Raw genomic sequence first — 27,985 nt, 5'->3', positions numbered from 1 at the left:
GCAGGGCTGGCTTGGTCTTTCCAAGTCCTAATCTAGCAAAGATACTCAACTAGTTCTGGGTCTAGGCCAGTTATAAAAGATGAGTAACGAGGGCTATTTGAATCCGGGTAGGCAAAAAGATCAAAATGCATGTATGTCAGCACGCTGTCCATTGCCCAGGTTATAAAAATGTATGTACAGTGGAATTCCACTTGAGCAAAAAAAAAATCCATATATGCATGTAGAATATTCCATATATATATGAGCACAAGCTATTTGGAAGAGATACACACATCCACAGAGATCTCAAAGAATGTACACCAGTGTCTCAGTGACCATCCCTCGGTGATGGGAGTATGAACGTTTTATTTCATCGTTCTTGCTCCTCTCGTTTCTCATTCCCACAGTTGCCTACCATGTCCATATACCACTATCATAAGCATAAAGGATTTGTAAGAGTCTAAGTCGGGCATGGGCACCCGCCTGTGAAGTCCCTGTTACTCTGGAAGCTGAGGTGGGAGAATCACTTGAATTTGAAGATGGAGACCGGGATGCCCACATGGAAACCCTGTCTCAAAAAATAAACACATGCATAAATAATAAGTTCGATCATCCTTTCTTTTTTCTTTAAGCACAAATCTTATAGTTAAACGAACCTGGTTCAAACTCTGGCCACGCCCTAGCTCAGGAGTGTAGCTACCTAGTATGCATAAGGTCATGGGTTCAATCAGTCTCCCACACAGAAAAGCAGTAATAATTAAGTTTGGGGGATGAAAAGTCCCTAACGATGGGAGTTTATTGATCCAGAAAAAAAGCAAGGCTTCCGGCTCTTAGATCTCCCCTGTACCAGCGAGAGTGCTCCTATCAGCCAGAGAAAGTCATCCCTGATCTGTTCCTCTCAAAGACAGTTTGTCACTGACTGTAAGGGTTTGGGTTTGGTTTATCCTTTCAAGTGAGGCACAACCAGGGTTCGGACACATCTCTTGTGCGTGCCCACGGCCGGGTGAGTCTGCTAATGTTGTTGGGCTTTGACTCAACTCTGCTCGCCTCAAAAAAAAAAAAAAAAAAAAAAAAAAAGAAAGAAAGAAAGAAGGAAGGAAGGAAGAAGAAAAAAGAAAGCCCCTGGACAGTGTAGGCCCTGCCCAAGGTATCCTCTGTATATCCATGTGAGGCATTGTCTTCTGTTTTCCCCACAGGTTCCAGATCTCTTCTGGCCTTTGCCCAGGCTCTTCTCTCTTCCTCCAATACTCTTCCCACACCCTGTTTCACCCGGCAACCTTGACTCCCATTCCTCCAGCTGCATGACATAGTCCCTTCTTGGGGAAGCTTCCCCAAGTGCCCAGGTCCGCCGGTACCCTTCTTCAGTGCTCGTTGGAGGTACCTAGCACTGGGGTACAAAGGATCCTGTGCCCAGCTTTAAATATGCCTAAATGATCACATGGGCACATGTGGCAAGGATGAGGGGCAAGGGGTCCTGTCATCCAGGCGAGCCAAAGGCCATGGGAGCCTCTCCCAGTCCACTGGTCACACACTCTGTGTCCAGCCTCGGCTCTCGGCAGGCTAGTAGACTCATCCATCGGGTGCTGCCCCTGCCTTACCATTCACTGGGTCCATCAATAGCTCCCTGCAGCTCTGTCTGCACCGCTCTGGCCAACACCTGTGCCCTGGAGGCAGCCTTGGGTCCCGAGGCCGAGCCCCAGCATGGCCCTGCAACTACTCCATTGCGGTCTCTGAGATATGGATCTCACTGATGGTGTACGGCAACTCTGGCTCTCTCCTCTCTGGGTGACTCCTATCCACTGTCGGGCTAGAGCTGGGTCTTCTCACCTCATTCTTCAGCCAGGGCCACGGAAGCATTTGGACCTGGGCCAAGTCCTGCTGTGTCACAAGAGGGAACCCAGGGGTCCCAGCTCCTCCCCAGTACCCAGGGTAGGCACTAAACACTGGCGTCCCGCCCCCATGTCATTGGAGTGTACTGCCCCTGCAAGGCCCCACCCTCTTAACTCGTCTGTCCACAGAAACTCACAAGGGAGGTGGGAGTGGAGGTGGTGCTGCTTGGTTCCACATCAAACACAGTCTCTGTTTCTTCCTCAGGCTGCTGTGGGAAGAGTGAAGAGTGGTCCATCAAAAGATGGCGCCTGCCCTTTGCCCCCTCCCACCCTCTGCCCATACCACACCAGGGCCTCTGGCTTGCCACCGTGGCCCCTCAACTTCTTCCTTTTCCTTTTCTTTCTTTCTTTCTTCCTTTCTTTCTTTCTTTCTTTCTTTCTCTTTCTTTTTTTCTTCCTTCCTTCCTTTTTTGTTTTGTTTTTTTTGGGTTTTTGTTTGTTTTTGAAGACAGGATTTCTCTGTTTCTCTCTGTAGTCCTGGCTCTTGTGGAACTGGCTCTGTAGACCAGGCTGGCCTCCAACTCACAGAGATCTGCCTGCCTCTGCCTCCTGAGTGTGGGACTAAAGGTGTATACCCTACCACTTGGTTGGCTCTTTGTCTTTTAGACATTTAGACCAGAAGGCAGGGCAGAAAGCTCAGAAAAAAAAAAAAAAAAAAAAAAGGGAAAGAGTTGGGTGCTAAGAATCCCTTCTGGAATGTTCTATTCCCAAAACCATAAAGGGGGAAACAATTATAGTTGGAATGGGTTTTAAAGAAGGGCCTGCTCTAACTGCTGTCTTTGTCTAGGGACCCTCAATCTTACCTAAGTTCCCCACCACCCTCCTCCTCTGGGGTGACACAAATGCAAACAGATCTTGTGATAATCATAGTATTAGAGTCTCTCTCCTCTCTCTCTCTCTCTCTCTCTCTCTCTTTCTCTCTGTCTCTGTCTCTGTCTCTCTCTCTGTCTCTCTCTCTGTCTCTCTCTCTCTCTCTCTCTCTCTGTGTGTGTGTGTGTGTGTGTGTGTGTGTGTGTGTATTAGAGAAGAATTCGTTATGGCCCTCCTCTAGCCTGGAACTTACACTCTAATCGGGTCCCAGATACAGACAGATAGAGCAAGACGAAATGCTTCCAAGAAGGCTCCCTCTGCAGAGTGTCATACCTCAAATTATTATTTTTTCTTTATATACATCATTCAGAAAGAAAACCCTTTACTGCTATAAACAACTAGTTACTATAAAAAGTCAATTGGGGAGAGAAGTTCATAATCATGAAGTGCAAAAATTGTGTTTTATCCATTGGAAATCACTCCAGTGTCCCAGCGTGGATGGTCACTCTGAGAAATGCTGACGCAAATACTCAGTATTGCTGGCAAGGCTCTGACTTGGCGTGGGATGAGTCTTGTCTCCAGAGCCTGATGATTACCCTGGGTACCCCTGCCAAGAAGCCAGAGGACTCACTAGGGGCTCCTCTAAACAGACAGCCTCCAGCACCCCCATAGCCCTGGCTCCATTCACACCGTCCTTTGCCCCTCTCTGTTTCTCCCTCCTCCCCACTCTCTGAGCCCTTGCAGTGGTGCTCGCAGTGACTGGACCCGACTCATGTGGTGGGAGAGACACCTGTTATTCGGGAGAGGCGTTGGGAGGGTGGGGAGCAGTGCCTTTGGATGGCATGTGAGGCCACTGAGCCTGCAAACCTTGGGCTAAGGGTAATGGCCACCCCTCTTGTCCTGTTGTATTCTGGGTGCTTCTAGCAGGGCACCTCAAAGTCATATCTTTAGAACCAGAAGTATCAGCGGTGGGGAGGACAAGCTGGCTGACAACTTACCTCATACTGTTGGGCAATCCGGAACTTCCCCAGAAAAACGCCAGAAAAGGCGATGATCACGGAGATGATGATCGACGACAAGGAAAACAAAGTGATGCTGTGGAGGGAACCTGACAGGGATGAGAGAAGGCCGTGGGCATGGAGCTGGAGTGCCAAAGTCGGGGTGGAGGCAGGGCGGCAGAGCTGCTTTGCAGATGCCGGGGGCCACCCGCTTCAGAACCTCAATGGGACCACTGAGCTAGGGCAGAGAAGCCCCTGCACTGCCCCCCAGCAAGGAGTGAGCATGACACAAGGAGGTCATCCCCGTGTTCTTTTCAGCCAGTTTAGAATGTGGCTTATTGTGTGTTCTATGGAAAACAGGATTTGGATGGATCTAAGTCACCCACACCAACATCCATTAAAAGGGAGTCTCTCTTGATCTGTCAACTACCCATTTCCATGGTTCCTCAGAGGTATCTTCAAGTCATCGGTTCTGCCCTCCCCCCCAGACTCTGAGCCTCCCTTTTCCTTGGTGGCCCCACTAAAAGGCAACCCAACATTCAAAAGTCATTTACATATTTTACCTGTGCATTGGTTTCCACAAAGGTAACAGATTTTTAACATGGAAAATTAACTCTCCAGTCTCAGGCGACTGTCAAATGAAGCTTACCGGTGCACGGGTGTGCAATAGCACAAACTGCTAAACAGCTTCAACAACATCCAGCCACCGAGGGCTAACAAAAGCCGTAGCCTTCAATGTGGCTGCCAAAGGCCACTCAAACAGACTCATGACTCACGAAGCCAGCCAGAGCATAATGTGCAGATGAAGACCCAGGATTTAAGATTGCGAGTTACAGTGTGGATAGTCACGACTTTATAAACAACAATAAACTAACACACACCCTCACTTTGCTCCCTCCCCTGAGCAAATGCCTAGCTAGAGTTGGGGAACAAAGGAAAAACAAACAAACAAACAAACAAAAAAACCACCCCACCCAGCTGTAGATGGAATTATGGGTAACAGCTTTTGGTCCCTGTAATTTTTCTTTTTCATTTTTGATATTTATAAAAAAGGCACTTAAGGGGGAAAATGCCTCCCAGGTGGCAGGAAACAATTTTAACAAATATTGACTGTGCTGTGACTATAATGGGAGGTGTCATTCTGACAGAGAGCAAGGAAAAATGCACCACAGGGGATACAGTAAGTTGCCACAGGAGGGAAGGGCAGTGGAGTTGGGAACCCCCTTGGGACATGAGTAACCCAGACGGGAGAGAGCTGAGGAGCACCCAGTCTGTGGCCACTGGGAACTTCTGTGAAGATGCCTCTGGTTTCCCCAAGACAGCAGAAGCATCTGTGTTTAACCAAACTGTGAGGGAAAGGTAGCCATCGTGGCAGAATCTGATTCCCTTTTCTGGGTTCTGGCAAACCCATGAAAGCAGGCATTGTACGGGCTCCCAGGGGAAATGGCATGGCCATCAGGTCCCAAAAGCTGCTCTTCTATTTTCTGCCCATCTACATTTAGAAAGGAAAGAATGTGACATTTTATACTCGAAGCCAGAGCCACATCATTTGGACTTTGCCTCTGTCTCAAAGTTCTGCCAAGGTTAATGCATGCACTGTGGTCCAGAGCAGTCACTGGACTTGGCCAAGTCCCACAGGCAATGTCCTGCTCATCCTAAGCTCTCCTCTTCTGTCAGAGGTATCTCAAGGGACTCACAGGACAGAGGTCAGGCAGAGGTGGGACCAAAGAGCAGGCTGGGCACCCACCTACTCTCAGGATTGAGAAGAAGAGCATCCAGAAGAGTCCCAACAGTGGGGCAAATATGGCCTGGTAGACAGCGGCCATGTGGATCTGCGCGTTCAGTTTGGTGGGCGCATAGGAGTAGTACATGTTATAGCGGTCTGTGATGTGCTTCATGCACAGATACAGCAGCCCTGGGGACCAGAAGACAGAGATACCTTTACTGGTTGCTCTAACCTGGCAGATCTGTGCTGCCCTCGGCTGCCTATAGAGCTTAGAGGCCAGACTCATTGTAACAAGGGCCCAGGATGGGCTGTGGGAGACCTACGGAGATGATTTCTGTCACCTCTAGAACAGATTCTGCCAGCTTGGTGATGTCATTCATTCATGCACGCATTTAACCAACATCCCTTGTGAGCAGCCATCCAAACAGTCCCATGGCTGGGCCCTGCTCCTCCCAGCTCCCTGCCAGTCTGTCCCAGATCTCCGCATGCTCTGGGAGGTGGCCTGTTGTCATGGAGATTGTTTCTCCTCTTATTTCTAGGGGCGGGGGGAGCAGTACCTCATAGATGACTTACCAAACGGGACGATTATAGGGCAAGTGATGCTATATGCCATCACCACGCTGAAGACGTTCAACATCCATGCATACTCTCGTCCAAATTGGAAATCCATGGCCAGATTCTAAGGCAGAAGGCAGGAGTCACCCTTAGTTTCCCTTGTCTTGCAAGCTTCTGGGATCCCTCTAGAGAGCTGGCTGGCAGCTCACTCCTAGAGACAACACTTCTTCCCACCTTGGAGTCCAAGAAATAGCCACCCATGGTCACAGGCCTCCATCGTGGGTCCTGGCACTCCTAGCTGACCCTTTCCTTTCCCTCCCAGAAGACTATGCTTACAGAAGGGCTGGACCTCACCTTTCTGATGTGAACTCTCTCTGGCTCTGATCTGGATAAGAAGAGGCGGGTGCAGTATGTGCAGAGTGACCCCAGGCGCATCAGCTCCATGCCTGTGCCAAACAGAGCTGATGTGATCACGTAGTTGATAAAGAACGCACCATTGTCTGGAAGGAACACGCACCTGGGCAGTGGAGGAAGGTAGGAGGCAGTGGAAGGATAGAAGAAAGAGATGTTGGGGGAGGAAAAGACAGAAACAGCAGAGAGAGTGGACAGAGAGAATAAAGATCTATAAACAGACAATATCAGCTATCTCTTAAATTCTTGCCAAAATGATTCTATGCATCAGGGTTTTCACAGGACAACAGTTGCCATCATTTGGACAAAGACTATGAAGAGCTAAAAAACCGGCGCGTCTCCAATCTCCACCAAGGAATTTCCACTTGTGTGACTACCTCAGGAGAAAGGGGTTTCCTATGCCAATGTCCTCCTGGGTACAGGGCTGACCTATGAAACTACCACTAATTCCCACGGAAGGAATGCCTGACAACAAGGAGGGACCTACCATGAAGACCCTGAGTACACACTGCCTGTATCCGTCCTGCTGGAAATGCTGGAAGGTTCTAGGAGACAGATGACAATGAGTGTGCTTCCAGTCCTGGCCACAGTGGGGCTGTGTGCCAGGATGGAATCAATGGCCACTCCTGCTTCTGTGTGCCTGGATACCAAGGCAGCCATTGTGACTTGGAAGTGGGTGAAAGTGTTTCTGACCCCTGCATGACTGAGGCAGTATGCCTCAATAAGATAAGATACACATGTGTCTGTCCCCAAGCGTGTTCTGGTGTGAACCATGAGCTAGAAATCGATGGATATGGTTCCCAGCCAAGTCTAAATGGTGCCACGTGTCAGGATGCTCTTGGAGCTCACTTCTGTGACCATACACCCGGATTCCTTGGAGACCACTGTGGATTCAACTTTGATGAGTGTGCCAGTCAGCCCTGTCTCTATGGAGGTCTGTGTCTGGACAGAAGAGGCAATTCTCACTGTGACTGCACAAGTAGTGGATTCGCAGGGATGCATTGTGAGACAATATGAAAAAGTCACGTGAACTTTGGTGCCCCTTTGTCGGTCAAAGCCTTGTAACAATATACAACATGTGAAGACACTGTTGGAAGCTGTATTTGTTACTGCTGGTTTGGATTCACAGTGCCCTATGTGACATACATCAATGCAGTTGCAATCACTGACAGTTTGGGAGTTGGGGGTGGGGAATGTGCTGAGCTGTTCTCAGAGGATCAATAGGGACACATTGTAGGCCTGCAATGTGAAGGAGGCTTCAACTACCTTGGTATCTCAGGCTATGCTTTTATCTGTCATCTGGATTCACACACAGACAGGAACCTAGCTTAATTGTTCTCTGAGAGGCTCCAGAGAGGTAGCTGGCCAAAATGGATGCAGAGACCATGGTCAAATGGGAACTCTTGTGGAAGAGTTCGGGGAAAGATTGATGAACCCGGAAGAGATAGAGAGATAAACAGAGTCAACTAACCTGGACCCTTGGGACTCTCAGAGACTGAACCACCAACCAAAGAGAATACAATGGCTGGACTTAGGCCCCCTGCTATATGTAGCAGATGTGCAGCTTGGACCTCATGTAGATTCCCCAACAACTGGAGCAGGGATTTACCCTGACTGTTGCCTGCTTGTTGATCCTGTTCCCCTAAATGGGCTGCCTTGTCTGGCCTCAGTGGGAGAGGATGTGCCTAGTCCTGCAGTGACTTGAGGTGTCAGGGCGGGTTGAGATGCCAGGGGACATCTCCCCCTTCTCATAGGTGAAGGGGAATTGTGGTAGGGAGAGGTGCCATGGAGGGAGAGACTGGGGCTGGGGGGCTGCAATCTGGATGTAAAGTGAATAAATAAATTAATGAGAAAAAGATCCATAAATAGCCACTCTGCATCATGGCATTTTTAACCAATGATAGATCACATCTAAGATGGTGGCCTGCAGGCTGCATGCCCCAGGGAGGTAGGTACTTTACTCTGTGCAGGGACACCTAGAGGTGCAGTTCTCATGCACACACATGAATATAAACGCCTAGATACCAAGAACCCAATTTAACAAGCAGCCTTTTTGAGCAGACATATAGATGAACTAAATAAAATATGGTTTAGAATGGGACTGTTAGATGTCTAGCATCCGGATAGACTCAGAACTCTGAAGACATATGGTCTTAGAAGAGAAAATATGATGACATCTTTAAAAAAAAGTTTTAAGGATTTGTTTTTTATTACTTTAAATACACATAGGGTATATGTGTTTGTGTGTGGAGATGCGCCCATGGGTGCAGGTGCCCACAGAGGCCAGAGGCATCAGATTCCCCTCGGGCTGGAGTGACAGGAGGTTGTGAGCCACCTAGAATAGGTGCTAGGAACCAAACCTGGGTCTTCTGCAAGAACGATACATGATCTTAACAGCTGAGCTATCTCTTCAGTCCGCACGATGACATCTTTAGTTTCACTAACCTCTAATTGAAATTTGTCATTTCTTTCCTTGAAGAACATCAGCAAAAAAACCACAGGCCTTCACATAGCTTCACACACACAGACACACACACACACACACACACACACACACACACACACATACACACACACAGACACACACACACACATACACACACAGACACACACACACACAGACACACACACACAGACACATACACACATACACACAGACACAGACACACACACAGACACACACACACAGACATATACACACAGACACACACGCACACGCACAGACAGACAGACACACAGACAGACAGACACACACACAGACACACACAGACACAGACACATACACACATACACACAGACACAGACACACACAGACACACACACACAGGCACACACACACAGACATATACACACAGACACACACGCACACGCACAGACAGACAGACAGACACACAGACAGACAGACACACACACAGACACAATTATTTTAAAGAGAGACTTCAGAGTGTCTGGCATTTCTCAGCATCACCATCTACACATCGTGTTATTGTCCCTGCACATCGTGTTATTGTCCCTGTCGAGAGAACTATGAGCCTCTGGCCACATTTCAGAATTTCTTCAAAAGCTCTTAAGAGGCAGAACTAGCTCAGAGGTAGAACATTTACCTAGTGAGCACAGGACGGAGGTGTGGTTCCCATAGGAGGCTGAGGAAGGGGAATCTCGAGTCTAGTAGGATCTGGGACTAAAAGCAACACTCTTCATGTTCTTTCTTCACGGAGTCCAAGTTGACTCAGGAGCTCAGCTTTATTACTGAGTAAACTGTACTGAAGACAGGTTGCCTAGCCAAAGATGAACCCATTCACTTTAGGGAAGAGCTTCCTAGGACTACAATGTCAGTTAACTAGAGAAAACTTAGAGGGTCCTGGTCCTTGCCTCAAAGAGCAAGCTGTGGAAAGATGAAGTCGTTTGCAATGTGTCTTTGAAAACTGGGGTTTTCAAATACTATAAACCTTATTAAAAAAAACAACCAAAGCACAACAGGCTAGATTTATAGATCCTGTCACCACCCGCCCTCCCCCCACTTTAATGTTCTTATTCCAGTAGTTTAGTCAGTCTTCACACGGATGTCTGCAAAGTAAACAAAAAGTGTAACATTACACTGCTTCTATTTAAAACGTATTATCTTATTGATGGGTTAACGAAGACTGCCACACACTGGAAAGCATTTTGATAACTGTATTTATTTTATTTTACTTTGAAATGATGGTTGGATGTGTGTGCGCATGTGTGGGTTTGTATAGGGAAGTACGGTGTTCAAGGAGGCCAGAAAGGACTGTTGGATCCCCTGGAGCTGGAGTTACAGTTTGGAACCACCTAGTGAACTCCGTCTTGTCCTTGGAAAAACAGTATACACTCCTAACCACTGAGCCATCCCTCTTGCCTCTGATAACAGCACGATGCATGTATGTTACACACTTACATACGCCACTTGTGGGTGATAACTGGAGACAACTTGGTCAGCTTCATGTATTTTAACAACACTACATTCATGCAAAATATTACCGGGTGAGGAAAACTATCTGAAGACATGTTGGGATCCCCTGTCCTGTAAAATCTGTGGTAACTCCTTTTGAAACTACAGTGATTTCAAGAAGAGGTCCCTGGTCTTCACTGATTGCCAAAGGGGACCACAACACAGGTTAGGAACAGAGGATTCTGGGAATCGCTCCTACTGGATGCCTACCCCTGGGTCCACTGATGCAGGGTTGGAATGGGGAAGGGTACACATACCCACACTAGTGCAGACACACAGAAAACCCTGTGTACACCCAAGAATACTCACTGGAACCTGATGGTTGCATGTTCGAGATAGTAGATGTCAAAGAGCCAGCGCAAAAACACATCCAGACTGGAATGAAGAACAAAAACCAGACCTTCAGTTACAGTGTCCATGTGCTCCAGCGAAGAGCTCAATTCTTCTGTCGCTACTTTCTGTTGTCCCTCAATGATCCCCTGAATCCCTGGCTTGGTGTTAGCTGGTCAGTCACCCTGTTCCCTTCTTCTTAATGCACGTCATCTGTGTCCCCTCACTCTTGGCCTTACAGCTCAAGGCCACTTTTTCCAACAGATCTTTGCTAATTATCTCTCTGAGTTCTCTCTCTCTCTCTCTCTCTCTCTCTCTCTCTCTCTCTCTCTCTCTCTCTTTCTCTCTCTCCTCTCTCCCCCCTCTCTTTCTCTTTCTCTCTCTCCTCCCTCTCTCCTCCCTCCTCTCTCCTCTCTCCTCCCTCTCTCCTCTCTCTCTCCTCCCTCTCTCCTCTCTCCTCCCTCTCTCCTCTCTCCCCTCCCCTCTCTCCTCTCCCCTCTCTCTCTCTCCTCTCTCCTCCCCTCTCTCCTCTCTCCTCTCTCTCTCTCCTCTCTCCCCTACCCTCTCTCCTCTCCCCTCTCTCCTCTCCCCTCTCTCCTCTCTCCTCTCTCTCTCTCCTCTCTCCTCCCTCTCTCCTCTCTCCTCCCTCTCTCCTCTCTCCTCCCTCTCTCCCCTCCCCTCTCTCCTCTCTCCTCTCTCCTCTCTCCTCTCTCTCCTCAACTTCCCATTTATGTTGGCTGCACCCTTCCCCCTTGGGCTGCCAGTCCACTGGCAAGGATATCTTGTCTTCCAAACTGGGGCAGAAGTTCAGGGCTGACACTTTACAGTTTGCATGATACTTGGCTCAAGCTATGCCTGTGACAGGCATGGGACTGTCATTTGAGGAGACTTTCAGTAACCATGGGAGGCCTATGGTATCTGAAAGAAGGTTTCAACTCTAGGCTGAGCCTGGCTGAGACAGGAAGGATAAGTGAGAATGAGGTACCTAGTCAGCCCCATGGAGGGCAGAATGACCACCATAAACACCAGGAAGATGTAGCATTTGTACATTATGATCAGGTTCTGATTCGATCTACAAGGAAATGAACAGAAACATTTATCATTGTGTGAGACAGAATAATAAAGGTCTGAGGTGGGTGTGGTAGCACATGTCTTTAATCCTAGCACTAGGGAGGCAAAGGTGGGTGGATCTGTGTGAGTTTAAGGTCAGCCTGGTCTACATAGGAAGTTCCAGAATACCCAGGATGATCAGACCCTATCTCAAAACAAAACAAAAAACAAGCAAGAAGAAAGGAAAGAAAGCCAGAGGAACAGGGATCTATGGAGTTTAGTCCAACCCCCTTTCACAGAGCACTGTGAGCTGTGCTGTATATAAGAACAGCAGGAACAAACAGTGTGATCAACTAGTTATGTCTGCCCTGGGCACAGGAAGGAAACAAAAAGCTATATATTTGACATCTTTGTATCAAAAACACATCACCAATGATACTCAAATGTGGAGAATTTCAACCATCTACGTGAGCCTTGTCCTTGGCTAGAGGACAAGTAAAGGTTTCTATTATTTTAACCCTTAGGCTAAATAGAAGGCCTGAGTGCCAGGCAGAAAGGAAAGGAGAAGAACTAGGAAGAGAGACACGGGGGAGGAGAGGAGCCTCTGACATCCCCAGCTCACCTCGTCCAGTGGGCCTCTAGGAAAGCGGAGAAGTAGACCAGCAGAGGCATTATCACAGTGAAGGCCCAGAGCAGCACAGAGGGGAAGAACTGAGTCACGACGGGGCTCTGGAAGGGTAAGGGGAGTAGGAAAGGCAGGAGTCATCAGCACAAGAAGTCCCTTCCCCATGCAGGCTGCCCTGGTTCTCCCAGCCCAGTCAAGAACTCGTTTGCTTTCCCTGAGACTACAGAGTAGGTCTGACCTTTCTTTGGTGTCTTCCTGGCCAGATGTCCACCTAACTGAGGGAGGCAGAGGCTCATACCCCAAGGTTGTGTAAGTTCATGAGGGGCATCTATGTTCAGGTAGTGGAAGAGGCAGCCCAAGGTTTCTTTAGTGGCTTTACTATGGCCAGAGCCAGCTATCGTGACTCCTATTTCATGAGTCAGGGGCAACAGCTCCTGCACTCTAATGTGTAGGTATGGGGGCAGCCTAGGAAGCACAGAAAGTTGTGATGCCAAAGAGAGCAGTGAGGTAACTAGCATGCATATGGCCTGGGCCTCTTATAGGTTGGAGACAGGAAGTAAAAGTGGTATGGCCATTAGAGTGAGCGTGTGTGTGTGTGTGTGTGTGTGTGTACATGTGTGTATTTGCATCTAGGTATCTATGGCTGTCTGTGTATTTGTATGTGTGTGTGTACATGTGTCTCTGTGTGTTTGTGTGCATATGTTTGTCTCTGAATGGATGTCTCGTCTGTGTGTGTATGTACATGTCCATGTGTCTATGGATGTCTATGTGTGTGTTTCACATGAATAGAGGAGGGATGCTCTGGGCGGAGCATAGAACAGCATGAAGGGCATAGGACTTGAAGGACTGGGCCAATGTTTCTCTGAAGCTGCCTTCTAAATGGAAGGCGTCCTCTAAACTGAGGAAGCGCTTCTACAGGGCCCAGGCTACAGGTGTCAGGATGGTTAAAAGGCAGACATAACACTGAAGGGTCCCTCTTTCTTTCCGTGTCTGTGTTAGAGCTCATCCTATTCTTCTGTACCCTCTGCACTTACCAAGAACAGAAGAAGCCTGGTGAGAACAGAACGGTTCCTGCCTACTGTGTCCTCCAAACCCCATTAGAGTGAAAGGATCTAAAAGTACCTTCTAAGCTGTCTGGACACCCCATCCTCAGTCTCTCTGCAGAACTCACCTACACACTCTCCTCTCTAGCCTGTCCCTGAGATGGGCAATGAGCCACAATCATCCTATTCAGAACCCAGGACACACTATCCCATCTATGACGCCACTCAACCTCTACCACACTGCTGTTGTAAATGTTCTAGATCCAGGAGTCCTGTCCTAGGAGCCCCCTCCCCAACGCCCATCCTGAGCAGAAGAGGCACCTGCAATTTCTCAATGGGGCGGGTGACATTGTACATGTCGATGGTGTTGATGATGATGGCAGGCGTGGTGAGAAAGAAGAAGAGGAAGAACAGGGAGGTGTTGATGGCGATAAATCGAGCCCACCAACTGAAGCGGCGGATGGACAGGTGTTTCCTGGAAAGGGAGGGAGAAGAGGGACACTTAGGCCAAGTCTCGGTCCACAGAGAGACCAATACTTTTCCCTGCATGCCAGCTGTGGGCCTGGGTCTATATGCAGTGCTCACTGAGCTTTCTCCTTGACACCATCTGTAAAAGCTCAGACTATGTCTCAGAGGCTAGGGAGTCACTACAGTGAAAACTTCCCCCAAGGTTGGTCCTTTCCATGCCTATGGAGAAGGTAGGCATGGGGTGGGCAGGTACTCTGATGCTCAAGAAAGCACATAGCAGAGCCCAGCAGGAGCTGGGTGTAGACAGTTCTGAGTCTAGTCCCCATGAACCTTCTGTTGGGCAGTAGAGGGGGGCTCTGTCCTGTGACCTTCTTCAATCTCAGAGATGGGGACACAGAGGAAGCTTACCAGATGATGTCTTTGGGGTGAGGGGCACGAGCAACCCTCCAGTGGTTGTTTTTGACAATGGTCGTTACTGAAGACTGCATGGGGTGTCTACCACAATTGATGTACTTGTAATCATTATGGATTCTGTAGAGGTGGATCAAAGAGAAGACATAGGTCAGGAGTAGGAGGAAAGCTTCAGAATCCCAGGACCACTGCGACAGTCCCACCCTTGGAGATACTCCTCTTCTTGAGGCTTCTCTTCTTGTTAAGTCCCCCAGGACCACATAAATGGATAGTTCCTAAAGCAGAGTATCTGGGAGGGAGGAATTGGAAGTGTCTACACTATCCAGGAAGAGGAGCAGGCCACAGGGTCCTGAGCTCTTGTCCTCTTTTAGTGGCAGCAATAAGAGCTCGCTCGTCCTTTGGAGTTATAGAAAGGGCTAGGTTTAACTCATGTTAGCATTGTAACTCCAGGTTCTGGAGTTCTCCCTGTGAACTTGGATCTTCCTGGTGAGGAGATTCCTAAGTTGAATGCAATCTAGAAATAGTCTTGAGATGCAAGTGGACAGGGGTACATGCTGATGTCTACTGACACATTCTGCTGAAATGAAGGCTCATGTCTTTGCCAACTGGTGATGTTTTAAGAAATAAACAATCTGGCCTTGTATAAGGGTATTGCTTTATAGGACATACACTGATAACAGCAGTAGCAGCAGCAGCAGCAGCAACAGCAACAACAGACTCTATATGTTCTTTGACAACTCCACTGGGGAGTGAACAAAGCAGATACCAGTAACCAAACTGGACATACAAGAAATGTGATGGGTGGGATGGTCTTGCCTTTTATCTCAGCACTGGGGAGGCAGAGACAGGCAGATTCCTGAGTTCAAGCCAGACAGGTCTACAAAGGACATTCCAGGACAGCCAGAACTACACAGAGAAACTTGGTATCAAAAAGAAGAGGAGAGGGGAGGGGAAGGGAGGGGAGGGGAGGGGAGGGGAGAGAAGGGAAGGGAAGGGAAGGGAAGGGAAGGGAAGGGAAGGGAAGGGAAGGGAAGGGAAGGGAAGGGAAGGGAAGGGAAGGGAAGAGGAGTTGTTGTTTGAGGGGCTGGAAAGATGGCTCAGTAATTAGGAACACTTGCTGCTCCTTCAGAGGACTACAATTCAATTCCCAGCAACCACAAAGCTACTCACAACCCTCTGTAATTCCAGTCCCAGATCTGATTCTCTCTGCTGGCCTCTTTGAGTACCAGACATGCAGATGGTACACAAGACATACATGCAAGCAAAACACCAGTACACATAAAATAATATAAAACAAAATCTTTTTTAAAAAGAAGTTTGAAGGTTTGAGTGACTTGGAAAATTGTGTAGCATTGTTTATGACTAAAATCTAGGTTATAGATTCTTTTGTAGGGTTGGATGGAAAAGGGACACTCCACATAATACCCATGCATTATAAGCTTCCCACTGGGGAGAGGAGGTCCCCACAGTCCTTTAAAGACCATTTCTGGAGTTCCCATAATTTTTATTTTGGTACTAAAAATCCTTCTAGAATATTCTAAGTTGATCGGAATCGATTTCTTGTTGAAATGAGATTGTTAAAGGCCAGGGCAGAAGAAATGGGAGGTTTTATGGGGAAGCCTACAACAGAAGGGAAGAAAAGTCAAAATGGCCTTCTCACTCTTGGCTTTCTCACTTGTAGTAGGAGGGGGGCTGTGTGTATGGAATGAGGGGAAATGGCTCTCATTCTTGGCAAAAGATCATAGGCTTTGCTGATTCCCCTGTACTAAAGTAAGGACATATGAAGTGAGGATAGTTCCCAGAGAGCAATCGAGGCCCACCAGCTGGAGATATGGTACAGCTATGTTGGGAACAGCAATGTGGAAGCTCCCAGAAAGGAGGAGAGAGCTGCCAGGATAGAACACAGCAGCTGGAGGGAGGCTTGATCCCCCTTTTCCCTTAAGCTAGATGAGGGTAAGAAAGTGGCATCTACCCTTCCCCCATAGGCTGAGCTACACTCTGAGTTTGAACTCTGGTCATTCAGCACCCACCTTTTCACTGTCCTGGCATCCTGGAAGGTGACAAAGATCAGGTCGAGCCTCTTCAGCTGGACACGATTGAGCTCAGCATTGAACTCATCTGTCAGCTGCTCTTCCAACTCACTGTAGTACTGCTCCGCATCTACCTGGGACAAGAGGAGGCCTTCAGAGCAGGAGAGGCCAGGGCCAAGGAGGCCTGGCCGGGCCCCAGGACTCTCTCATGCAGCAGCTCTTCACCCCCACAACAGCTACACGCCAAGTCTGCAATTCACCCCTTTCCCGTGGATCTGGGGACACTGAGGCACAATGTGGTTAGTGGATGCTTCAGACCCAAGTGAACCTCAGAAAGACAAAAGAATGTCCATTTGTGCTGAAGGTTTAGTCTGGCTGAAACAGGAATCCAAGTGTCCAAGACCCTTCTAGCCACAGTGGTCAGGGGACAAGGCGGATTCCGTTCCCTCAAGTCTTTCTGCCCTAATGGTTTTGGAAGTCTGAGGCTTGGCTGCTTCATGCAGCCTACCATGTCCCCTCTGGTTTCCTTCTAGAACCAGAAAGCAGACAAGAAAGAGCATGCCTCCATGGTTGCCTTGGAGGGGGACCCAAAAAAAGGTTTTAGCTCTTCTTTACATCTGCAAAGATAAAGGGTATGTATGGGTGAGAGGGAATGGGGTGCCAGGTCTAGACGACCAGGCTAGACCTGAATGGGCCCTGGAGATTTGAACTCAGGCAAGGGACCATCCTGGAGCATAGCTCCCTACCCTTTCTCTGGTGTTCCCAACACCCTTGTCAGTTACCTCCTTAAAGCAGGTCCAACACTTGCAGAAGCACAGGTGGGAACAGGGATGAACCTTGATCATCACCTTCCCAGTCTTCTTAGCCTTGGCTGTGTAGTAGAGCCTGCCCCTCATGGCATGGCGTCTGTCAGTGGTGGGCAACAGAAGGGAAATATTCTAGTCATGACAAACAGAAAGCACCATCCTTTCCTTGCACCCCCACCCCGAGTGCTAGCAGGTCTCTCTTTGGGCTCACCTTTGATCATCCAAGTCAATCAGGTTCCTGACATCATAGCAGAAATGGACTCTGGTCACCACACACCCAGGATAGGCCTCACTGCAGTCACAAACAAGGATGCTGAACCAGCCTGTAGGGCTAGGTTGAGCAACCTCACTCCCTACTTGGTATGACAGTCCACAGGAATGGGAGGCTCCACTGTCTGGGATTTTTGCCTCTCAGAATAGCATCCATCCTTGTCCCTAAAACTGAGCTATCCTTGGGGTTTAAACCCTGGTCATCTGAGACTCATAACTTCTTTTACAGATGATTCAGAACAGGGTATGGGTATGCTCCAAACATTGTGGGCCTAGGAAGAAACTACTTTTAAGAGACGTGGGGATACCAAAGAGGTCTGGAGACACTGTACCTGAGACAGTTGGGAAGTAGGGTCTCCTTGAGCTGAGTAGCTGAAGCCACGAGAAAAAGTTAAATGGCCTCTCTTGTTTCTCACCCGTGTCATATAAGGGCCTTTAGAACTCGGCCACAGTCTCGGGGGGTGGGGGTCCCCTCCATTCTGAAAAGCTGATTCTGAGCTGACTCCAGAGAGGCCACCACCAGGAATGTCTCTAGCCCCCACATCCTGTGCCAACTCATTCATGTGAGAAGCCAGAAGGGGATTCAGGGAGGAGACGATGCCAGACACAGCCCACGCTCCCACTTACTGGAAGTGCTTGCTGATGGTCTCGGGATCCTGGATTTCAGTGGGAACGTAGGTGATCATCAGCGTCCTCGTGAACTGGAGTTGGGAGAGATAAGGCTGTGCTTCCACAGAAATGCTAGACATGTGGGTTCTTAGTGGCCCAGATGCCCCGGAGAGCAGGCCTTCTGCTCATACAAGGCTGTTGCTATCTAAAGCCTCCCTGCTAAGTGAGCCACCTGCCAGCTTCCTGGAGCCGAGAGATTAGCACGCCCAGGTCTTGGTTATTCTCTGTACTCCAGTGAGGGGCTCCGGCCAGACATCTGAGGTCAGGAGGGGAGGGCCGGAGCCAACAGCGAAGAACCACATCTCTCCTTCTAGAAAAGGTCATATCCACTTGTAGCTGGTACAGCCCCACAGTGACTTCTAGTCTCCTTCTTTCTGGTGTAAAAGAAACCCCTAGTATTCTAGGAGCCTGGAGCTGGAAGCAAGCGTAATGGTCTCAATCTGGGGTATTTCCTAAAGGCCCCAGTGCCATGGGGAACAAGAGACTTTGAGAGGAGGCTTAGTGAATGATTGTAGATAGCTGGCAGTGTGCCCTCACAGGGTACTGTGGCCTGCCAACCTTCCTCCTCATCTGTATTCATTCATCTGTCAGTCACCTTGTGGTGAGCAACCTTCTCGAGACACCTGTCCCTGTCATTATGAACTGTTTTAACAACAGGCCCCACAGCAATGGAGCTGACTGAATATGTAATAAAACCAAAACCGTGAGACAAAAACAAAAACCCCTTGCCTCCATTTAGGTTGATTCCCCTAGGACTGTTGTTACCGTGACGGAAAGTGGGTTAACACAGTAAGATTAGGGAGAAGCTGGGGTGTCTTGCCTAAACTTCCCGTATGACTCTGTGGGTGGATAATGGTTTTCTGACCCACCAATTTCAAGACGACGGTATAATAAACCACTACAGGAGATGAGTAACATCCGATCAGCATCTGGTCACAATGAAAGCTGAAGCATATGGGTGTCCCAGTCTCTGTGCTTAGGGTGGCTTCAGGGTGTGTGGATCTACACTCTGAGGTAGGTTAAAGTGAATCTGTCTTGGATAGAGTAGGCTCCAGGGAGTAGATCCTGCTGCTCTACTGAACCACGGCAGGCCACTGAACAATGAAGTCATGGATGGTTATTCCCAGAGGTGCTCTTTCCCCACAGATCACAGATAACTCAACAAAGCTGCCCACTCGTGGACCCTCAGCATTGAGCTCTGCATACCACAGGCTATGGTCCACCTCAACACTAAGATTCCTTCTCTGGCCTTGAGGATATGAGTAGGTCAAGAGATGAAGACTTGGGCTGTGGGAAGAAGGGCTCGCTGGGTTAAGAACACTTGCTGCTCAAGAATGAAGACATGAGTTCAACTCCCTAGGACCTGTGAAAAAGGCAGTTGTAGCCAAGTCCGCCTGCAACCTCAGTGCAATGGGAGTCAGAGACAGGGGGCTTGCAGGCAGCCAGCTCGGCTCCTGGGTCAATAAGAGACTTTGTCTCAAGGGAGTAAGGTGGAGATGGAGAAACCAGGACACCTTATAGTTCTGTTTTGTACTCCATGTGGGCAAGTATACATACACTTCTATATACATCTGAGCATACATGGCGTGCGTTCTCTCTCTCTCTCTCTCTCTCTCTCTGTCTCTCTTAAAAACAAAGAAATAATAAAAAGGAGAGAATAATAAAAAGGGTAGAAAATATCCCCAGTTGCTCACACCCCTAGGCTGGGAAAACTTTAAGGCACACACTCTAACACAGCTCCTAGGTCAGAGTTCTTAGGGCAGCAGAGGCAATGGAGGTATGAGCAGCTACTTACCAGCCAGCGTGAGGGGCTTTCATGGCTGAGCGAGTGGGATGCTAGGGCAGGGGAAGTAAAGCGGAGAGCACCCAAGGGCGGGGCAAACAGGGGCTTGCTCATGCTGGAGGCAGACACCCACCCCCTACATGCAGGATGAGCCAAGGTGGTACTTTTGTGAAGCTGGGGAGAGCATCCTTCGCGCACTCACATGGAGGTTCTTCTTTGGCACAAATCCCAAGCAGTGATGACCCATGAAGGCGAAGTTGGTGAGGAAGTACATGAAGGCAAAGATGCTGTGCAGCCACAGGAACTGGCTCCTGCGGAGAGAATGGAGCGCGAGACTCATGCGCTGCAGGCCTCCGGAGCTCTACCCCCAGGATGTCACCAGGATTCCCAGCCACCCCTCCCACCGCGACGGTGTCTCTAGACTCACTCTATCACAACAGGACCACTCCACCACTTCCAATGGACCAGCTCCAGCTGGGGACTAAGCTCTTTTTTTTTTTTTTTTTTTTTTTGCATCTTCTCACCAGACCCTCAGGATGGTTCCTTGACCATCCCCCACCACTCCCCATTTTATCTGTAGGGAAAGGAGAGCCAGAACAGTGGTTGACCTCCCTCAGGGCACAGAGTAGAGCCATAGCCCATGAACATGGATAGCTGCCTCTCACCCACGGATGCTCAATAAACTGAGTGAGGAGGTGCTGGGTCACATGCAGAGAGACAAGGGCCAGGCCATCTAACTACCTCAGAGTAGAGGGATAGCGACCACTGGGCTCTGCTTCTACCCCTGCAGGCAGCTCACAGGATGCTGTCTCAAGGTATCCGAGCAGGATTATTTGGAAGCTTGAGTGGCAAGACTTGAGGAGAACAAGCCAGGTATACTCCTTCTGTCTCAGTACCTGACGGGCCACAGGCTTCTGCTTACCTAAGTAGATTCCTAACCACTCAAATTCTGCACCGGGGACAAGGACAGATTCTTCAAAGAGTATTTCACAACTGTGCAGTGTGGAATCGTGCACGCTGAAGGCTGCACTATAGGATTCCAGTTCTTGGGGAGGGACATGAGACACTTGAGAATGACTGGCTCAGGGGATACTTGTAGCTCTGGTCCTACTGGTAACACTGAGGTGGGTAGAGTTGCTGGTTGAGGAGGGAAGAGGCTTCCACAGCTACCTTCTGCTGATCAGAGCGCTCTAGCAAGGCTGGTCTGTTCTGAGGTGGGGTAGAGATGGGAGGCAGGTGAGGATGGGGTGGGGATGGATCCCACTCAGGGAACTGCTTCTGAAGTCTGCTCAGGAAGTTGACCAAGCTGCTTTGTGAACCTTAGCATAGACAGGCAGGGCCACATCTGGCTCCATTTAGATTGGAATATCAATCAGGTGGGCGGGGCCCTGGCTTGAGAATGGTATTGCCCATGCTTAAGGATCGAATCTGGGGTGAAACTTTCCCTAGATGCAGAAGCAGTAGATGGCAAGGGTGAAGCCTAAACCTATCCTCTGATTCTTCTGCCTGCTGTGGACACCACAAGTGCAGACTGGTGGGTGGTGAGGGATGACTTGAACCTGGGGTTGTCAAGGATACTGCATCTTGAACATATTCCACTCTCGTCCTGATATGGGGTCTTCCCAGGAGCAGATTCACTAAGCGTGGCTTATTTTATGTCAACTTGACACAAGCTAGAGTCATCTGAAAGGAGGGAGCCTCAATGGAGGAAATGCCTCTGTTGTAAGATTCAGCTGTAAGGCATTTTCTTAATGATTGACCGGGTGGGGTGGGGGTGGGGGAGCAGCCCATTGTGGGTGGTGCCATCCCTAGGCTGGTGACCCTGAGCAAGCCATGATGGGCAGCAAGCCAGTAAGCAGCATCCCTCCATGACCTCTGCATCAGCTCCTACCTCCAGATTCCTTGCCTGTTTGAGTTCCTGTCCTGACTTCCTCCCTTCTTAGTCTAAAGCATGGGAGTATAAGCCAAATATACCCTTTCTTCTCCAACTTGATTTTTTGGTTGTGGTCTCCCATCCCAGCAATAGAGACCCCAACTAGGATACTATGCAAATAGGACCATTTCTACAGTCCTCAGGAATGGCCAGTGTGGGCAGTTAGTTCCACTCATGACAACTGGGGAAACTAAGGCATTACAAGCCCTGCCTCACCAGGAGAATGCAACTTCTGGCATCCCACTCAAGCCCTGGGTTCCACAGAAGCCAGGCTTGCCTCATTCAGTACAGAGCTACTCATGCTGGGTGCCACACTTGGTCCTTCTACCCCCCCCCCGAATCCCCACCCCCACTAACACCCAGCCCATAGAATGGGAGTGAAAATCAGGTACCTACTCTGTAGAGACATTGACAATGGTGGTCCGACCAAAGTGACTACTCCAGTCTGAAAGAGAGAAGAAAGGGCCAACCTTGATCCTGGCTTCTACACTGCTGGCGGTTATGATGGGGGACAGAATTCAAGGTTCCTGAACAAATGCCAAGGACGTAGAGATACTCGCCTACATCTGCTTTTCCTTCTGGTCCCCAAACTTGTCCCCAACTTCCAGCAAAAACACTGTCCTCCCTGGGGATGCTGACTTGGGCTCTCCTCTGTGGGACCAAGTGTCTGCAGGGAATCCCCACAGCACGGCTGGCATGTAACAGACACCCAGCAAATTAGCTTTGAGGGAACCAGCTGGCTGTGTTGCCACCATCAGACCGATGGCATTGACAATGCTAGCCACAGTCCCAACAAGAGGCCTAAACTCCAGAAAATGGGACTCTGTCGCATTCGAACAAAGTAGGTCATTTTGGCCACATGTATTAATCCGTAAACTTCATAGACTATCTAGGATTTCTGTATCACACTGTCACTGACACATGCTAGTGCTTGGAATGATAAGCGGTCATGTCAGGAACACTCCCCTCAGTGCTGCAATCCGGGGCATACTCAAAATGCTACCATGAATTCATTCTACCTCTGGCTGAGGAGAAACAGGGAAAACCTAAGGAATGAGGTAAAATTGGCTTCCATCTGGACATTGAAGGAACCACTGGCACTAGCTTTCCCACAGCTCTGTCCCTCCCACAGTTCTGAGGAAGACACCGCTGCTGTTCCCTGAGCTCCCACAAAGTATCAGGTACTTGGCATACCTCTCTCTCCGTGTCTAAAATAGTGGAAGGAACAGATTCCAAAGGTAAAATACTTGGTTAGTGTGGAAGAAGCATTTTTGTGGGAAGTATATTCGGGGAATGCTGTGGAACCAGGCAGGGTCTTCCAAACTTAGGAGCCAATCCCTCGCTCACAATGCCGCCCTGTTACAACGTGGGTGGGCAGAAGTCCTACCGGACAAATTCTACACATACAGGGCTGTTCCCACCAGGGTGCATGTGGGGAGAAGCAGGGGGTCAGAAACTTCTCCAGTGAGCCACTCATCCTCCAAAGGCACAGGGGCATTTGCAGACAGTTGTAGGCTGAATTGTGTGAGCTTCTGCTCCCCCAGGCCTTGGATCAAGCAAGGCTCCAGTCTGCACATGGGAGAACAGAAGTATGGTTTGCCTAAGGATGCATGACAACTGCCTTCCAGAGAAAGAACTAATAGCCAGATTAGTTCTAGGCTTGGGGGGCCCAAGCTTTATCTATTCTACTAAGTTGCAAGTGGCTCAGTGCCAACAGCCTGCTGAGTCCTGCCTACCCAGAGCACTTCCAATGTAGTTAACAGGCAAAATGATGCCCAGGGAGGGGATGCAGAGGATGAGCACAAAGATGATGAGGTGATACTGGAACATGATGTAAATTCGAGCATCTTCCCCGCACTTGTTGATCAGGTCCCGGTCCCTGCAAGAGACGTAAACAAGAACATTCCTCAGGTACCAGGGAGACCGCTGCTTGTGTGGGGGGAGGCAGACGAAACAGTGGGAAGAGGACCACATTATTCCCAAGTTTTAATCTTGGGGAAGATATCGTCCTTCTTCCCAATGCCTCAAGAGCACCTGGAGAGCATGTCAGAGAATAGGGGTGCATCAGAGAGAGGTTACACCATAGGCACAGGAGGGAACCCAGAGCCCTGTGAACTCAAGAGTCAGTTAGCCCTCTCATCCTTCTGCAAACATCCCGGCTTGTGCTGCTGGCAATGGACACAGCATTACTGATGACGACGCAGATGTGTCCTTTCAAAAATGTTCTGTATTTCCCAGTTCCTTCACTTAAGAGGCAATACCTAAAAACCACACTGCCAGGCTGGCCAAAAGGAGAAAGTGACCAAATGTAAGTGAGGGCAAGCGTGTTGGACACTTTCCTCTATGGAAACTGAGTATATACACGGGCCAGACACACCAGAGAGCAGCTGGTCTCAGCTACTGAAAGAGAATGCATCACACACCTAGGTGACATCTAGCAAAGATAGGACACACTGATCAAGAAATATGGGTAGGAATCTGTAGATTCATGATTTATAACTGCCCTGCCCGTCCAGATGTGATGTCAGTGCGCTACAGAAGATGTTTTCTTGTCATCTCAGCAATTAGGAGGGAGAGGCAGGAGGATTAGGGGTTCAAGGTTATCCTAAACTACATAGTGAGTTTGAGGCCAGCTGGGCTACGAGACCCTGTCTCAAAAGCAAATAGCAAGGACTCTCCAGTCCAGTCCAGCTCCGAAGTTAAAACACTGGCTGCTCTTCAAGGGATCCAGGGTTCAATTCCCAGCACCCACGTGGCAGCTCATAGTTGTCTATAACTCCTGTTCCTGGGGATCTCATGCCTTCATACATTGAGGCAAAAAAAAACCCCACATAAATATAAATAAATCATTTTTTAAAAAGTAGAAGGATAAAAGCAACACATGCTTATGTTGGAAAATATAAAGGACAAAAACCTCCTATAATCTTATCAAACCTAAGATGACTTATAAAGATTTATTCATTGTGTGTATGTGTGCATGCCTACATGGGTTTGTGTGTGTGCAGGTGTCCTTGGAATTGAGAGGGGTTGGGTGCCCTAAAACTAGGGTGTGTGTGTGTGTGTGTGTGTGTGTGTGTGTGTGTGTGTGTGGTGTGATGTGTGTGTGCTGGGAACCGAACCTGGGTCCTCTACAAAAACAGCAGGTGCTCTGATGTTAATTAAGCATTCTGGATAATTTCCCTTTGTTTCTTGTGCAAGTTTTTCTTAGCGATGGTTAGGGTTTGAAGATGGTTTGTCCCTTCAAAAGTTGCTATGGAGTTTGGAGCCCACCATGAATATGATGAGTGGAAACTTAGTAATACTGTTCTAGGCAGGGCCTTTAGGGCAGGTGAGGGGGTTGAGGTATAAAACCCATAGTAAAGTGATCACAAGACACACCCATGTGGTAGGTGTGGGCATGAACCCCCACACATGCACACATGCTCGCAACCATGTGGTCTCCTCATTCGTGGGTTTTCCACACCTACCTTCTAAGTAGGCTCACTGGTACCTTCCAATTTCAAACATTCTCCCTTGAGGAACATTCTAGAATACCTAGTGCAAGCTGCAGATTTTTCAGATGTTATGACAAAAAAAAAAAAATCTCAATTTAGAGACTTCTTTGGAGCGCTCTGCCTTTCTATCTGCGAGTCCTTGCCCTAGACTTGAGACTTAAGTCCCAAGAACGGGGTCTTTGAGAACTGATGAGAAGCCGTGGGAGAACGGCTGTAGGCTTGAAATGCCAGATCTCATCTTACGAAAGAAAAGTGTATCTGAACTGTGGATACAGTGGTGGAGGGGGAGGGGAAGTATTCGGAGATCTTCCCCCACCCCCACAAAGGCAGAACACATGGAGGGCTGGACTGGACAGGGCTAACAAGACTTCCCTTCCTGGGTTAGCCATCCTGCCCCAGCTCAGGGTCTTCATTCCACCATTCTTTATATCACTCCCCAGTACGAGCCTTTCTCCCATGCAGTTAATTCTGCCTGCTTTAATAGCTTCCCTCCTTTCCACTGGTCTTGAAGACCTGCTGTTACTACTGTCCTCCCTTCTGACTTTCTCCTTTCTCTACACCCAACCCTTACACTCCGATCAGGCTCAAGCATGTGTAGGTTACTGTAAAATAAACCAAGCAATTCCCTGAAGCACCCCCACCTTGTCCCCCACCCAGGTCTTTATAATATCCCTCCTCCCACACGTCTCTCAGAAAGTAAGTTCTCATCTCCATTTCCATACCTCGGACATCTGCTTACCCTAGAAATGTCTCCTCACGACAGACCCAGATCACTAAGGTCAGCATCCTCTTCTGAGAGTCGTCAGCTACGCCTGCATGGACTGCATGATCTCGTACCCTACAAGAGCCCCTTTCTCTTCCTCTCTCTGAAAGGCAGCCTCCAGGGGCCTTTGATGATCCTGTCCCTAAGGTGACCCAGCTGTTTCTGTCACTTCCACTTCAGTCTCTAATCTCCCGTCTGTCAAGGTTAAATCCTCTGTTTTGACAGCTCTCTCCAAAGCTTTACTGTTGTTCTTTCAACAGCTGGCTGGTCACTTCCCGTGCTTGCCTGAGCCATGTGCCCTCACTTTCCCTCTCCCATCCTCTGTTGCCTTTACTATTCTCCACACAATCTTCCTTTAAAAGCAGACCACAGGGGGTTGGAGAGACAGCTGTGAGGTTAAGAGCCTTGGTTGCTTTTCCAAGAGGACCTGGGTATGATTCTCAGTACACACATGGCAGCTCACAACTGTCTAACTCATGCATGTGGTACACACACACACACACACACACACACACACACACACACATTGAAGGCAAAACAATACACTTATAATAAATGAGTTTAAAAAAAAAAAAAGAAACCGTGGCATTTTGAGCTGGGTAAGGTGGTACACAACTTTGATCCTAGCACTTGGGAGGCAGAGGCAGGAGGATATCTATGAGTTTGAGGCCATCTTGATCTACATAGTGAGTACCAGAACATCCAGTTCTATGGAGAGAGACCCTACCTCAAACAAACAAACAAACAAACAAACAAATTAATTTAAACTTAGCATTTAAGCTAGGTGTGGTGGTGCATGCTTTTTTAATCCTAGCACTTTGGGAGGTAGAACAGAGGCAGGAGGATCTCTCTGAGTTCAAGGCCAACTTGGTGAGGTCTACATAATGAGTTCCAGAACAGCCTGGGCTAGGTAGAGAGACCCTACTTCAAATAAATAATAAAATTAAACCAGGTCATTGGCTACTGACTGTTACCAGGTGATTTCTTCCTGTGTCCCTGACCACTTTCCTAATCCAAGTCATGGCCACCTTTTACCTGGACCACTGGAATAGTTTCCTTCGCTCCTTGACCGTGGACTTTGTCTGCTGCTGTTCCACCTCACATTGCTGCCTGTGGATCAGTCCCAGTCATCTCCTTGCTCAGACACAGTCCCTTCGGATCCTTTGGTACCGTTTTCTACTTTCTAACTTTACCATGAAGCTCAGCTTTTAGCTAGTGCAGAAGATTTCCCATTTCTGGTCACTTTCTGCTCATCTCTGCCCAAACCTTGCTCACACTGCCCTCTCCTTCTGACGTGTCCCCCACAATTACTTCTTTGGAGGTTTTTCTATCCTTCAAATCCCAGCTCTGAAGCCACACTTTTCCTGAACCCCCTGGTGGGAATTTCTTGCGAGCACCCGTTCGTTATGAAGGAGACAGAGAACCTCGATGGCCTTTGTTTCACTGAGTAAAGCAGACTGCATGGGAGGCGGAGCACAGGGACCCTGGCTGAGCTCTCTCTGCTCAGTGAAATGTCTAGCTGTCATCTGCAGCGCTGCTCCCATAGGTGCTGGATGTAATGCAAAGCCCTGCTCTCCTGCCTTTGTTGATGGTGTGATCCCCATAGACAACTTTTTGGTAGGACCCTTGGGGTGGGGTGGAGGTCGAGATGAATATGGATGAGTACACACAGAACTTGCACACTGACCTCTTCACTGACCTGCAGGCTCGTGCACTCACGTATTAAAAGCTACCTACAGAGATGTGCAACAGGACTGTGGCCTGAACCTTCTCTTCTCACTGATGCCACAGAGGCACCTACCATGTGAAGCTTTGTGGCTTTACTGATACTCCATCTTCTCACCACTTTCTCTTTCCCTATAAGTACCCATTGGTATTTTATGATGGTCAATTTGATAGAGTCTAGACTCCCCTGGGAAGGGAGTCCCAATGAGGGACTGTCTAGATTGAGTCTAGACATGAGCATGTC

General features: G+C 48.8%; 1 protein-coding gene across 21 annotated transcripts in view; it reads right to left on the bottom strand.

Moving 5' to 3' along the window:
- The window catches only part of Tmem63c (transmembrane protein 63c), a 71,425-nt gene that overhangs the window by 3,448 nt on the left and 39,992 nt on the right, over nucleotides 1-27,985 (bottom strand). For 16 of the 21 annotated variants that reach the window (XM_063261951.1, XM_006240384.4, XM_063261950.1 and 13 more), the window contains 17 exons: nucleotides 23,496-23,638; nucleotides 22,156-22,204; nucleotides 20,029-20,137; nucleotides 18,002-18,075; nucleotides 17,316-17,396; nucleotides 17,081-17,204; nucleotides 16,299-16,432; nucleotides 14,266-14,388; nucleotides 13,711-13,864; nucleotides 12,344-12,450; nucleotides 11,657-11,743; nucleotides 10,651-10,716; nucleotides 6,312-6,474; nucleotides 5,976-6,081; nucleotides 5,424-5,591; nucleotides 3,677-3,786; nucleotides 2,006-2,077 (listed from right to left, as the gene is read on the bottom strand). In XM_063261951.1, the coding sequence (XP_063118021.1) occupies nucleotides 2,006-2,077; nucleotides 3,677-3,786; nucleotides 5,424-5,591; nucleotides 5,976-6,081; nucleotides 6,312-6,474; nucleotides 10,651-10,716; nucleotides 11,657-11,743; nucleotides 12,344-12,450; nucleotides 13,711-13,864; nucleotides 14,266-14,388; nucleotides 16,299-16,432; nucleotides 17,081-17,204; nucleotides 17,316-17,396; nucleotides 18,002-18,075; nucleotides 20,029-20,137; nucleotides 22,156-22,204; nucleotides 23,496-23,638 (1,870 nt within the window). Of the gene's footprint in view, nucleotides 1-1,577; nucleotides 1,843-2,005; nucleotides 2,078-3,676; nucleotides 3,787-5,423; nucleotides 5,592-5,975; nucleotides 6,082-6,311; nucleotides 6,475-9,901; nucleotides 9,936-10,650; nucleotides 10,717-11,656; nucleotides 11,744-12,343; nucleotides 12,451-13,710; nucleotides 13,865-14,265; nucleotides 14,389-16,298; nucleotides 16,433-17,080; nucleotides 17,205-17,315; nucleotides 17,397-18,001; nucleotides 18,076-19,959; nucleotides 20,138-22,151; nucleotides 22,205-23,495; nucleotides 23,639-27,985 lie in introns of those variants that run through there. The other 5 variants (XR_010052096.1, XR_005505527.2, XM_006240390.4 and 2 more) reach the window with 4 other exon arrangements.

The sequence above is a fragment of the Rattus norvegicus genome, chromosome 6 (assembly GCF_036323735.1).
Source record: "Rattus norvegicus strain BN/NHsdMcwi chromosome 6, GRCr8, whole genome shotgun sequence".
Lineage (NCBI taxonomy): Eukaryota > Metazoa > Chordata > Mammalia > Rodentia > Muridae > Rattus > Rattus norvegicus.
The sequence above is the reverse complement of the archived record's forward strand: the minus strand, read 5'-3'. Positions and strand labels throughout refer to the sequence as shown.